At 34.7% G+C, this 14,886-nt stretch overlaps 1 protein-coding gene across 4 annotated transcripts in view; it reads left to right on the top strand.

The window, feature by feature from the left end:
- The window catches only part of Rpgrip1l (RPGRIP1-like), a 102,478-nt gene that overhangs the window by 72,216 nt on the left and 15,376 nt on the right, over positions 1–14,886 (top strand). For all 4 annotated transcript variants that reach the window (XM_005388309.2, XM_005388310.2, XM_013516223.1 and 1 more), the window contains exon 23: positions 5,114–5,297. In XM_005388309.2, the coding sequence (XP_005388366.1) occupies positions 5,114–5,297 (184 nt within the window). The remainder of the gene's footprint in view (positions 1–5,113; positions 5,298–14,886) is intronic.

Here is a 14,886-nt window from a genome sequence, read left to right as displayed (position 1 = left end):
AGAAAATATAAAAGCATGTTGGAGAGTAATACAGCAAACTTCAGTGTAGTGGTTACTTCTAGGGAATGAGAAAGGAAGGAAAAGGGCTTGACAGTTGAGGACTTTCCCAGGATCTGAAATATTTTATTTCTTCAACAACAAAAAGGTTTGAATCAGATTGAGCAAAATGGTAACATCTGTGTAAGACCGTGAGTACTTGAACATAAAGTAATGTTCTGTACTTTCTGTTTGAAATGTCTTAGAATTAAAAATTAAAGAAACGCTTGTCTGTGGCAGAAACTGAGTAAAATTAAACCTTCCCATAATCTCGTCAGTTAGATCTAAATCTTACTGACTGAGACAAATTGCAAAACCTTTATCATAGGCCATTCTGAGTTATGCAATACTGTATTTAAGGGCTGTCAGGTTGAATTAGTTCTTAGAAGCTTAACAATCCAACTCCAGTGTGGCTGCCGGAATGACTGAAACTAGAGAAAGAATTCAGCACAAACAGCTGATACAAAACAAAAATTTTGAGTTCACCAATAGTAAGCCTAAGTACATTTTCCAGAAAATATGACCTAAAATATGAGTTAGCATCAGTCAGGAAGCAATAGTGGAATTGAGCCAAAATCATGAGTGCTATAATTTACTTTTCTCTGTGAGTAATACAGGCTGTCATCACATTTCTATATCATTCAATCACATAATGTGTAGTGTCCATCCACACAGGCAACTAAAACTAAGTTGAGGTTTTTATTTGAATCCTCTCTATTACTTATGTTCAGTCAAAACAATCATAATTTATATGTTTTTTTACATGCCCATGTTGACATCTTGCTACCTAGAAAAGTTATGGGGCAACTGGTGAATAAGACCCACTACTGAGAAAAAGCATCTTCCCTAGTAACAAAGGTCCACACACATAGAGAGGAAACAGCACCAGGAAATCCTAACGCCTCTGCCATCTGGCCAACTTGCTGCATGTGAAGGATGCTAATACCTTTTAGAGATATAACCTGTTCTTTTGCTCTGGTAATTCTGAACATATATGTAAAGCATGTATCTGAAAAGACTGCTTCAATCACTACCTTCTAAATCAGTATAGGATTTACTACGTGTTCTAATTTTCTAATTGAATTTTCTTGTTTCCATTTTTATTGTGAAATTTTCATACATACAGAAAAGTTGAAATAATAGTACCCTATTGCCTAGATTCAATACCGTTTGAGATAGTCTTACTCAGTGAAAAAAATCTTTTTTTTTTTTTTTTTTTTTTTTTTTTTTTTGGTACCAGAAATCGAACTCAGGACCTTGTGCTTGCCAGGCAGGTACTTACGCCACTGAGCTATATCCCCGGCCCTGAAAAAAATCTAGGACATCAAAATTTCTATATACTTTGCAGTGGTTAACAATCACCCACTTCCCAAAACATAGCAGACACATGTTTTTTAAGTGATAAAGCACTAGAAACTGCAACTTCACATAGTTTTGGCAATATATAAAAGATAATGTACCGAACATATTCAGCCTCCTGTTTCACTAAATAGTTATTGTGAGCTACTATGTGCCTGATGCTGGGGAGGATGTTAAATAGAGGGGTAATATGGTGCCGCCCTACTGGAGCTCACAGTCTGTGGAGAGAGGCAGATATGTAAGCAGATCCATGCTGCACAACATGACTGAGAAATGCATTGAGGGGCCAACAGAGGAAACAACCAAGTAACTGGCTTTTGGAGATTAATAATGCTTCCATAAAGAGCATGTGTGGTTCAGGGCCTCAGATGGCAGAATTCAGTCTGACAGAAAAGATTTCAGACAATAAGCAACAGATGCAAAAACCAAGCAATATAAACAGCACACCACGTGTTTGAGGGAATGGCTAGAGTGTTCAAGCAGAAAGGTGTTACCTAATTGGTTTTTAAGGAGCAAATTCTACCACAGTAAGGAGAATGCTTGGAAGTCAGGCAAGAAATTAAAGATAGAAGTGCCTCACCTCTCACAGTCATAAGAGTAGATCCGCTCACTGGATGTGGGCTTCATCCCACATCCCATCCCACATCCCACACCACATCCCATACCATAACCAATATACTATCACTAGCATCACTGAGCTGATAGCCTTATACTACCCATTAACCTGGCTTCAGTTATCCACCAGTTATCTTTTATGTTAACTCATTCTCGTTTCTCCATATTCTATCAGGTTTCCACTTTCTAATAACTAGAAAGCTGTTGTATTGGTTACCTCCTGTAGGAAATTTCTCTAGAGATAATAAATGAGAAAACATATCTTGCTTTCTTTACTTCCCCACCAGCTGGCACAATGTCTGAAATACCATATGCTCTCAACATTTCAATGACTCGTTGAGATATTTCGGAATTAAGACATTAGGCCAACAGAAACGGGCATAGTGTGTGTGAAAACACTGGAAATAGCAAGAATGGCTCTGTTCTTTTGGTTAAAGGTGACATCAACCAAAAGACAGTATCGCCAGCTGATATAGGGGAACATCAGAGGATGAGTGAGACTGCGAGAGAGGAGCAGCAAGATAGTGAATTCATTTCTGACATGTTAAGTTGGAGTTGTCTACTATCCAGTTATGTGCCTCCTAGTCTTCAGATCATCAGATATGATCCAGTTGAACTTTTGAAACACAACCAGAATTATTTCAATGTTGAAAAATAAAGTGTCAGTCTCATTAGTCAAAATTATTAATATTTGAAATATCTTCTTTCACTTGATCTTAGCAAAAAGGCTAACGGGCAGTGGAAAATCTTTATTCAGAGCTGGCTTTCCTTTTTGGATGTAAGTTGCTGCATGTAGCATCAAATGAATGAAGAAATGATAACATAACTTTTGTCAGTAATATTGTTCAGAGAATTGAAAAGGTCATGGGATAGAAATAATAGGGATGTGAAGGAAAAGAGAAAACTAAACCAGCAGAAAGATTTTTAAGCTCTTTTATTTCTTTAGATAATATAGTATGTTTCATTTTTGTTGTTGTTTTGAGTATTTTTAGTTTTACTCTTTGTTTTTGTTATTTGTTTTTTTAGCTGGGATTCAGGGATCTACTTTTATCTAGAATTATATTTTAAACTTTAAAGAGTTTCATATAGTCTTATTTTAATGGCCTAGATTAATTTTTACAATAATCAAAGCTTCCATATGGGGACTGTATAGTCAATATATTATTAATAAAGTAACCACTTCAGTAAGCTTGATTATTCTAAAGTTCATTTGTCTCTTCAACACATTCTGTATTAAAGAACTTTAAATTTCTATCTTTACAAGGTAGAAATAAGTATATATCTCTTTTTTATAGCTATTTTCCTCCCTTTTGTGCAGAAGCATGAATGTTTTGTAAGATATCCTAGTTATAACAACTCTAAGTTTGTCAAATTTCCAAGTCATGTAAAAGATTTAATTATGCATTGTGCTTCACTTGGACTGAAATCATAAAATATATGTGTGTGCAGTATTTTTCACAATTACAATACATTTTTAAGGAAAAAATAATATCCTTTAACATATTTTCTTTACCATGTAGTCTTCAGCAAGTAGAGAAGGGCTTTTCTGAAGTGAGATTAGACAATAGAGCCACCTTCATTTTTTATGCACGTGAATGAAGAGGGCTTGAGGTTATTAGTTGAAACTGAGTAACCTTTCTAGGCTTTCATCTCTTTCTTTTCAAATTTGAATATGAAAAGCATATTCTAGTCAAAGACCATCACTCTAATGACATTTGGCAGTCATTTGATTTATTAGGTTTTAGAAAAAATTTTCCTTTAAATATTTCATCATACTATGCTAATCCTAGTAATATTGCCAGCTGCAGCCTTGTACCTGTATTAGTGGAGACAGAATGGTGTGGAATTTTCTCTGTCAACCTAGTAAAATTTCCATGAATCTACTGAATAATAAAATAACCTTATTGAAATATTCAGATTTGAGTTTTTAGTTAAAGTGTCTTAGAATACATAATAAAAGAAAATGTCTTTTGAAAGAAGGGGGTAAAATTACTTCATCAAATATTGAGGAGGTTTGACAGCAATGGAAATTATTCTTTATGGGGATATTTTTACAACAGGCTACCTATGTTTTCAATTTGATTAATTATATTGTGTGCTCTGAAATATCTACATAATCATCCTGGTGAATTTGCACACTGATGTGCATTTAACAGTGAATTCCCCAAAGCAGATCATATAAACAAGTCTGATTTTTATGTTTTGCTAATTATTATTGAAGTTGTATAATTTACAGTGGCATGTCTCTGAACTTAGAGGAGGCATTTTGATAATAAAAAAACAAATTTTAGATTGTAAAAATATATTTAATGAAGAGTTATTTTGATGTGATCTGATTTTTAAATCAGTCTCTTATTGGAAATCAGTACTCAAGGAAACATTTGTGATGCACAATAATGTCTGTGGCACCCAGCTATTAAACAGAATGGAAGTGCAAATTAAATATCATTTTAGTTGTTAATTCTGTAAATGCAAAATAAAAGTCAGTTGTAAGAGACTATATGTGTTATTAGATCTAAAATTTTGCTTCTTTTGCCTGAAAATGCATTATGTATTGCATAAAATATGTTGTGGCAGAACATATGAGAATGAGCTGTAGTTTCTACTCTAGTTAATAGAGATTCATATAGCTACATATACTATTAGCATAATAGCCATAATGCATTCAACAGGCTTTGATCTCTAGATAATTGAAACTTTCTCAGGTACTATAGATTAAATAAAAGCAGTGATAAATATATACTTCACTACATAGTTTGAAATAAGGCCAAGTGATACTTGTCATTCTGAAGGCTATCTGAGATGAAGATCTCATAACCTTGACTCCTGATAGACCACTAGTGGAGTATTTATAGCCTCAAATGTAAATCAGGAAACTATTGCATGACACTGTTAACTTCAAACCCTGGGGCATTAGCATCTCATTGTCTCCCTGTGCTGAATAGTCTGTCATATTTAACATATAATAGTGTACACTACATTTCAGGAAAGAAAGCCATTGGCTTCTATTTTTTATTCTACATTGATAGTGGAAAAGAATAAAGGCTTTTTTGTTTGATCGTTTTGTTTCTTTGTTGTTTTTTGGTGTTTGCTCTTTAAACAGCCAGCAGAGAAAATTCGGATTGAAATCATAGCTCTGAAACTTAATGATTCTCGAATCACAATGGATGACACCATCCAACGGCTGTTCATTGAGTGCCGATTCTACAGCCTTCCTGCTGAAGAGACACCAATGTCACTTCCAAAGCCCAAGAATGGACAGTGGGTCTACTATAACTATAGCAGTGGTATGTATAATTCACTTGTAATACAGAGTTTTTTGTTTTTTGTTTTTTTGTAATACAGACTTTTTATGTTTGTCTTTTCGGGCTATGAAGGAAGCTGAAGAACCAAGTAGAAACTTTAATTCCCTAATGTTCACATGACCTCAGGGAAGTCTTGTCGGGCTAGATTAATGAAAGTCAAACCTGTAGCATAAGGTTTAAGAAAATAAAATTGAAGAGAAAACAAAAACAGTGGGAAAACATTGAGCCTAGCTGTTCCAGCTGTTGGATAGTATCAACAGAAAAATGCCACCTAAGTCTGTAATTAAATTTAATTCAAAAGTATGGTATTTCAGTAGGGAAAGAAGTACTAGGACTTGAATCAGTCTCATTCAAATAATTCACTGGCCTAATTTTTGTCTACCTTTTAGATCGATGTCATTGCATAGATGTTTTTAGAGACACATGTGTGTGTCTCTCCCAGTGTCTAGATGTTCCAAGGTGATAACTGAATAGAGGATAAGCTCCTACATTCCCTTTCCATCAGCCAACCCAGACATCTGCTTGTTGCAGCAGGTGAATTTTCTCTTTTAGGGTTTTATGTATCAGCCACTTGACATGTAAGTCTCCCGGACCAAAACAGATGCAGTGGCCACCCTGTAAATTCTTAGATCAATAAGCATTAAAAAGTTTTAAAGAAACCACATTGTAATTAGTATATAATCAAGAAGAAATAAAAAAATTATATCAAGATGCCATAGCCATAAGTTAAAACTGCTTAGTAAGTTCTTCTACAGCCCTGTATTAAGATAAATCATAGAGATAGAATATTGCATTATCTTCAACAAAATAGGCTGTCTCATATTAGTTGAACACTTAATATTTTTTCTTACCATTTTTAGAAATTGCATTTTAAGAAACACATATAATCATGCTGCTATATCAGCAGGATTACAAATGCTTGTGGTTACCTGTTTTGTTTTGCTTTGCTTTGCTTTGTTTACAATTGACATTTTTAGAAATGTGCTCATTACTTGAAACAGTAATCTTGAGTATCCAGAGATTTACTTGAGTCCTCCCTATATCCACAATTCTTACTGTTTATGTGAATTTAGGCAAGGTGGTTAAGTTTCATGGTTCCTTGTCTTCTTATTTGAAAAATGAAGTGCTTTATGAGGTCCTTTGTAGCTCAAATTCTGTAATAACAAATTCTATAATAACAAGTGGTTTGAGAAGTCACATTGTAAGTAAGTAGTGTGGTCAGGACAAGAATCCTTGGTACCTCCTTCCTTTCATTTACTTGATATAAAATAAGCATTAACAAAAATATTTTCTTCAAGCTTCCTAGAGAACGGTGCAAAGGTTGCTTGTGGTTGCAAAGTATTAGAAAAGCAAACCATATCAAAATACTCTTAGTAAAGAAAGAACTATTCAGCTATTTTAATGAACATATCCCAAGAAAAGAAACAAATTTCTTTGCCTTTTGAATTATTCTTTATAAAGGTCAGCAGTTGAATGTGTGGTTGGACTGGCAACAAAATTGTTTTTAAAAATGGATTGTACATTGAGAAATTTGGCCATGTAGCAGGACATATGTTTCTATTTGCTTAAAGAGCAATGCAAATCCTTCTTTGGCTCAAGGCTGCAATACATGCTGAAGTGTCTTGTATTTGGTACATTCTCACATGGTTACCTAAGTCTATTGGAGTTTTGTGGTTGTTGATTGGTAGGTTTGAAATTGTTTTCTTTAGTGCAAGTTACAGTATTATGTAATTGATATTTTAAGAGTTGTTTATGTTTCTAATGAATTAGTCATTTGATAACAAGAAAAACAATAACCTATTATGAATGAACTGAGTAGAAATGTTTACTATACTTTTCTTCAATTTCTATTCCTAATGAGTAACATTTGACTAAGTAGAATTTCAGATTAACTGGAAAGAAGGAGCAAGGAATGCACTCAGAAACAAATTAATACTGTTTTATATCTGTTATACCTTTAAAATGAAGTTCTATGTCATTAGCACATTTGAGAATTATTATTAACCTTGTTAAAGACTTTATTTTTCATTCCAGTATAACATAGCAGAAATGTTTTTAAATTATTATATTTGCATTCCTATTACAAGAAGATGGCCTTGAATCTTTGGTTAATAAGCAACTATTTCATCTAATTATTGTAATAATTTACCATTCACTTGTTACTTGATATAGAAGGTCAATACAGTAGAAGGCTCATGTCTTCCAAATCTCATTAAATGTTAATGAAAGTAATTTTATTTCCAAACCAACTTTTTAGTTCAAACGGAAAATTTAGAGGACAATTAGTACGTGCTATCTACTGTTTGATCACCATACTGGTAAAGAGGTTAGCTGAACCTAGCCTGATTTTACCCTGCATTGTGACCTGATTCTGGGCAAAAAGAATTTGAATTCTGGGGCCTAAATTAAGTAAATAAGATGAGAAATATAGAGTAGTGATCCCTTGGATTATTCATAATTGAATTCAGTCTTTATTAAAGGTGTTAATACCAGTTCTACCTATACAAAAATACATTTTCTCAGGGCTGTTCTCGCTGAAAAAAAACTGAATTTGAACCCACTTTCTGGGCATTCAGTTGGTAGCAAGAACACATTTGTATTTTATTGGGCTTGAAAATGTTTGCTCAGAGAATGCTGAGAAAGCAAGAAAATAGTGTGGTGGGGGAAGATTAATGGCAGGTCTGAGAAATGTTGTCTGGCTGAATAAAGCTTTCTAGGGAACTGACAGTAGGAAGAAAAAGATTAATGAAATCATCCGAAGTTTTTATGAGACTTATACAGATCAGGACCCTTAGTCTCTGTGGACTGAATAGTCTATCTCTTGAAACAATTAAAGTTTAATTCAGAAAATGAAAAGGATGTAGAACATCAGATTCTGTTACTAATGGGAGGAGAAATTTGGCAAAGATAAGGATTACAGGGATGATAATACTATAATACAAAAGTTATTGAAGATTCAAGATTATCAACCCTTTATAATTAAACCATCTGCATTTCCTCTGGCATATGACATTGATAGAGAATACAAGGATTTCTCTAACCTGCAAAGTAAGGGATTTTTTAAATATGAAGAGCCCATCAAAGAAATGTACACATACTTCAGGAAAAGAAAAACTTGTATAAATATTTTAATGCTGAATTTATTGAGACATCATGAGATTAATACAAGTTACCTTTGGCCTCTACAATAACAAGAGGTGTTCAAAGTGGTGGCCATTAGCTTTCAGACATTTGTTAGTACAGCAAACTTCTGCTTGAGTAACCTTGGTCATTGGTATCACTGCATGTGCATTCTCAAGTTCTTCTCTAAGGGCCAGCACTATAGTGGGTTTTCTATGACGTACTACATTTTCTAGGGTCCCCCAAATGAGGGTAACACCAGCTACTGAAAAAAAGGTTCTATTTTTCTTTTCCTCAAGTGTGTATTTATTTTTTGGCAGACTCTGTATATATATTTTTCAGGAGGGTTTTTTTTTTTTTAAGAGAAAAAATTTCAAAACAAGTTAATAGGGTAACAATGGTTAACACATTACATATTGTTATCTTTAAATTGGTTACTCATAGTACAAGCTCTCGGCCTTTAATTGTCCAAACAATAGTAGTACAAACTTTTCTTTTAAATGGACTAAGAGAAATTAGTATAACTGTCTTAACTATATTACATATATACATTTTTTTTTTTGCTTTTCCCTTCCTTCTTTTCTCCATTTCCCCATCTTAGTTTCTTTTTCCTTTTAAAGTTTCTTCCCATTTTACAATATCTATTGTACATTTTGAATCTTGTTTACTGTTTCAGCTTCTCACAATAGGGAGACAATATGATGTTTGCACATGTGTGTCTGGTTTCTTTCACTTACGAGTACAGTCTGGAGTTGCATCCATGTACCTATAGAAATCTCCAGTTTTTCCCTCTTTATGGCTGAGGAGTACCCCATTGTATAAAAAGATCACATCTTTTTTATCCATTCCTTGATTGATGGGCATTTGGGTTGTTTGCAACATCTACTTATTACAAATTGTGCTGCTATAAACATGGGTGCACACATAGCACTATGGTACGAAGTTTTTAATTCTTCTGGGAAGATCCCCAGAAGATGAATAGTTGGGTCAAATGGGACCTCCAAGCCTAGCTTTTTGAGAATTCTCCACACTGATTTCCACAGTGGTTGCACTAGTCCACACTCCCAACAGCAGTGGAAAAGGGTTCATTTTTCCGCACAGCCCCTCCAGCATTTGTTATTAGTTGATTTCTTGATGATAACCATTCTTTCGAGGGTAAGATGGAATCTCAGTGTCATTTTAATTTGCAACTCTGAAATGACCAGTGATGTTGAACTTTTTTTCATGTATTTATTTGCTTTTTTTTTATTTGTTTGATTTCTTCACCTGAGAAGTGTGTATTCATCTTAGATGCTCATTTTGGGGTTGGGTCTTTAAATTTGGGAGGTCTGATTTTTTGTGTGCTCTTTATATGTTCTCAATAGTAATTTTTTGTCTGAAGAACAGCTGGCAAACATTTGTCCCACATTGTGGGTTGTCTTTTCACTCTGTTGGTCATGTCTCTTGCTGTGCAAAAGCTTTTCAATAAGATGAGTTCCCAGTTGTTGATTCTTCGTGATAGTTCCTGTGTGATTGGGGTTTTATTCATAAAATCTTTGCCTGCACCAATGTCTTCATGAGTTTTACCTATTCTGTCTTCCAGCAGATTTACTGTTTCTATTTTAATATTTAGATCTTTGATCCATTTCGAATTTAGTTTAGTGCATGGTGAAAGATGTGGGTCCAGTTTTAGTCTTTGGTACCTGCAGAGCCAGTTTTTCCAGTGCCATTTATTAAAGAGGCTATCTTTCTTCCAATGAATGGTTTGGCACCTTTGTCAAAGATAAGGTGGCTCACTATGCCTGGGGTTGTTTCTGCATCTTCTAATCTGTTCCATTGATCTTTGGGTCTGTTTTTGTTTTGGTTTGGTTTGGTTTTTTGCTGTTTTTATCACAATAGCTTTGTAGTATAATTTCAAGTCAAGGATTGTGCCTCCCACTTTGCCTGTGTTGCCCAGAATTGCCTTTGCTACTATAGGTCTCTTCTGGTTCTAAATGAATTTTAGGATTGTTTTCTCTAGCTCTGTTAGATACACTATTGGAATTTTGATCAGAATTGCATTAAATCTATACAACAGTTTTGGAAGTATGGCCATTTTCACTGTATTGGTTCTTCCTATGAAAAAGCAAGGGATATTGTTCCATTTTCTGGTATCCTCTTCAATCTCCTTTCTCAGAGTACTGTACTTTTCAATGTAGAGGTATTTTACATTTTTCATTGTCAATTCCTAGGTACTTCATTTTTGTGGATGCTACCGTGAAAGGTGTTGTTTCCCTAATTTCTTTCTATGACTTTGTTATTCATGTACAGGAAGGCTGTTGATTTTTGAGTGTTGTATCCAGCTATGCTATTGAATTTGCTTATTAAATTTACCAATTTTTAGTGGAGATTTTGGGGTATTCCATGCAGAGTATCATGTCATCTGTAAATAATGATAATTTAACTTTTTGCTTTCCTATCATTATTCCTTTTATTTCTTTCTCTTGTCTAATTGCTCTGGCTGAATTTTCCAGGACTACACTGAACAAGAATGGAGATGTGGACATCCTCGTCTTGTTCCTGATTTTAGAGAGAAAGCTTTCAGTTTTTGTCCATTTAGGATGATGTTGGCTGTTGGTTTGTCATAGACGGCTTTTATCAGATTGAGATAAGTTTCATCTATTCCAATTTTCTGTAGGATTTTTATCATGAATGGGTGCTGGACTTTGTCAAAAGCTTTTTCTGCATCTATGGAGATGATCATACAATTTTTGTCCTTGGCTCTGTTAATATGGTATGTTACATTTATTGATTTACGTATTTGAAATCATCACTACATCCCTGGGATGAACCTCACTTATATAATCTTCTTGGTGATTTGCTGTATTCCGTTTTCCAGTATCTGATTGAGGATTTTTGCATCCATGTTCATTAGGGAGATTGGCCTGTAATTCTCTTTCTTAGTTGGGTCCTTCTGGTTTTGGTATCAGAGTAATGTTTGCTTTGAGGAAAAAAATTGGGAGTATTACTTCCCTTTCAATTTTGTTAAAGAGTTTGATAAGTAGTGATATTAGATCTTTTCTAAATTTCTTACACAATTCAACAATGAATCCATCAGGGCCTGGGCTTTTCTTTGTTGGTAGGTTTTTAATTACATTTTTTATTTCATTGATTGATACTGGTTAATTTAGGATTTTTATATCTTCCTGATTCAGCTTTGGTAATTCATATGTATCTAATTCATATATATCTATCTGTTTCTTCTGAGTTTTCCATCTCATTAGAATACAAGTTCTTGAAGTAAGTACAGATGGTCTTCTGGATTTCTGCAGGGTCCATTGTGATTTCACTTTCTTCATTCCTACTTGCATGGATTATGAGTGGTTTTTTTCCTTTTTTGATAAAGTTTGATAAGGGTTTGTTGATTTTATTTAATCTTTCAAAGAACCAATGCTTCAATTCATTGATTCTTTCTATTGCTTTCTTAGTCTCCAACATGTTAATTTCTGCTCTGCTCTTCATAATTTCCCCACTCTGTTATGGTCTGTGTCTGGGTGTCCCCCAAAAGCCTTATGTAGTCATGGGACAGGCTTCTAGAGTTTATGATAGATTTATGGGTGTAAGTGCTATACTGGGGTGGGTAGTTTACATATAATATAAGGGAGGGAAAGAGGTTTGCTCTTCCCTGTGCCGCTTCTCCTCCCTTTTGCTCTTACTGCTTTTGCTGTTTTTCTGCCGCCATGAGCTGTTGCCCTCTGCCATGTGCCACTCTGCCATGGAGCCAGGCAGGTGTGAACTGAAACCTCCACAAACGGTAAGCTAAATAAACCTTTCCTTCCTTAATTTTGTGCATCAGGTATTTTGTCCCAGCAATGAGAGAAAAATAACCAAGACACCCTCCTACAAGCTTTTGGTTTAGCCTGCCCTTTTTTCTAGAAGTTTGAGGTTCACTATTAAGTTATTTATTTGCACTTGCTCCTTTTCCTGATGTGAGTATTCACTGCTAGAAAGTTCCCTGTTAGGACTGCTTTCGTTGTATCTGAAAGTTCTGGTATGTTGTATTGTCGTTAAGATTTAATTGTAGAAACTATCTAATTCTTTAATTTCATCTGTGACCCATTGGTTGTTCAGGAGGATGCTATTTAATTTCCATGTGTTTAAGAAGTTCTTGTGGTTTCTTTTGCCATTGATTTCCAATTTCACTGCACTATGGTCTGATAGTATGCATGGGATCATTTCAGTTCCTTTGCATTTACTTAAGCATGTTCTATGAACTAGTAAGTGGTCTGTTTTGGAGAACGTTTTATGTGCAGCTGAGAAGAATGTGTATTCTGATGTTGTAGGGTAGAACACTGTAGACATCTGCTAAGTCCATTCATTAAAGTTTGGTTCAGTTCTACTATTTCATTGTTGATTTTTTGTCTAATTGATCTGTCTTTTTGTGACGGGGGTATTAAGATCCCCCAATACAATTTTAATAAGGCTGATTTGATTTTTCATGCCTCTTAATATTTGTTTTATATAGTTGGGTACACTGGTATTTGTCGCATATGTATTCATGATTTTTATCTCTTGGATTGTTTCCTTATAAGGATATAATTACTTTTCTTTGTCTCTCTTAATCAGTCTTGGCTTGAAATTGACTTTGTCTGTAAATAGAATAGAATGCCCCTACTTTTTTCTGGGTTCCTGTCTCATAGAGTATTGTTTTCTATCCATTGACTTTCAGCCTATGTACTTTGTTTTGAATTAAATGTGTTTCTTGTATGCAGCATATTGTTGGATCTTCCTTCTTGATCCATTTTGCCCCTCTGTGTCTTTTGATTGGTGAATTGAGACCATTAACATTGATGTTTATAACTGACATGTATTGACTTATACTTGTAATGTTATTTTCGTGTTGTTGGCTCCCCCTCTTTTTCCCTCTGTCTGTTCAATTCTATGCCTTGCCTGGTAGATTCTTTTAGTTGGGGGTTCATAGAATTGTAGTCCTTGTTACCTCTTTCTAGAAAGTCCTTCAAAACATTTTGGAGTGCTGGTTTGGTGTTCATAAATTTCCTCAGATGTTCTTTGTCATGGAAATATTCTCTTTCTCCATCAGTTTTGAAAGATAGTTTTGTGGGGTACATTAATCTGGGTTGAAGATTGTTTTCCTTTAGAACTTGAAATCCTTCACTCCAAGCTGTCCTTGACTTAAGAGTTTGTGCTGAGAAGTCAGGTGTGATACATTGAGTAATGTTCAAATCATGGTAAGCCTGTCTTCTTAAGCATTTATCATTTCCTTTTGGTGAAGCATTCAAAATCCTTCCCTCTAACTTTTACGAAATTTATAGTACCTTACATTATCTGTAGTCACTCTGCTGTGCAACAGAACACCAGAACTTATTTCTTTATTTAACTGTAATTTAGTACCCATTAATCAAACGTTCCCTACCCCTCTTTCCCCTACTTTCTCCAACCTCTGATAGCACCATTCTAAGATCAACATTTTTATAGTCCATATATGAGTGAGATCATGAGTGTTTATTTTTTGTGCCTGGCTTTCACTTAACATAATGATCCATCCATGCTGTCACAAATGCAAAAAATTTATCATGTTTAGTGGCTAAATAGTATTTCACTGTGTAAGAAGGATGTGTTTTTAATGGTAGACCATGGAAGATCAACGTAGGTATTTGGACTACTTGTTTATATCCTTTCTGAGACATACACTTTTATTAAGTTTACATCAAAAGTCTAGCAAATCCTTAACAACTGATGGACATGAAAGTTAGATATCACAGCCAGTATTTGGTTCATGCCTCTAATCCCACCACTCAGGAGGCTAAGGCAAGAGAATTTCTGCAAGTTCTGGCCCAACTTGGGCTATATAGTGAGTTCAAGGCCAGCCTGAACTACATAGTGAGACCCTGCCCAAAACAAAACAAAAGTTAAATATCTTAGCTTTTGTGAGATTTTTGATACTTTCAGTAGTTACCAGAATCACCTTTTTAAAGGATGGATTTAAAATCTTGAAATTGTAAGAAAAGAAATTAACCACGAGTTTGTGAATACCAAATGAGTCATAACATTCATAGGATCATAGGATTATGACTTAATCACAAGTGGCCAAAGTATCCCTGTTTCCCAGAGGATTCAGTATAAAGTATTGAGTAGTTCCTGATCCCATTTAAAAACTGGGATCAAAGGGCCAGACGTGGTGGCGCACACCTGTAATCCCAGCACTCAGGAGGCTGAGGCATGAACATCGTTGTGAGTTCAGGACCAGCCTGGGCTACAAAGTGAGCTCAAGGCCAGCCTGAACTGCATAGCGAGACCCTGTCTCAAAAAAAAAAAATTGATCAAAGGATAGGAGGAGAAAGGAAAGGGGGCTATAAAGGAGAGTAATACATGTATTAAAATACCCACTGTGAAAGCCAATGTTTTATAAAATTAATATACACTGATAAAAAAGAAAAAAAAATCAGTCAAAGAAATGTTGGGCTAAACAGTT

This window comes from Chinchilla lanigera, unplaced genomic scaffold (genome assembly GCF_000276665.1).
Source record: "Chinchilla lanigera isolate Chin_1 unplaced genomic scaffold, ChiLan1.0 scaffold00032, whole genome shotgun sequence".
NCBI lineage: Eukaryota > Metazoa > Chordata > Mammalia > Rodentia > Chinchillidae > Chinchilla > Chinchilla lanigera.
The sequence above is the reverse complement of the archived record's forward strand: the minus strand, read 5'-3'. Positions and strand labels throughout refer to the sequence as shown.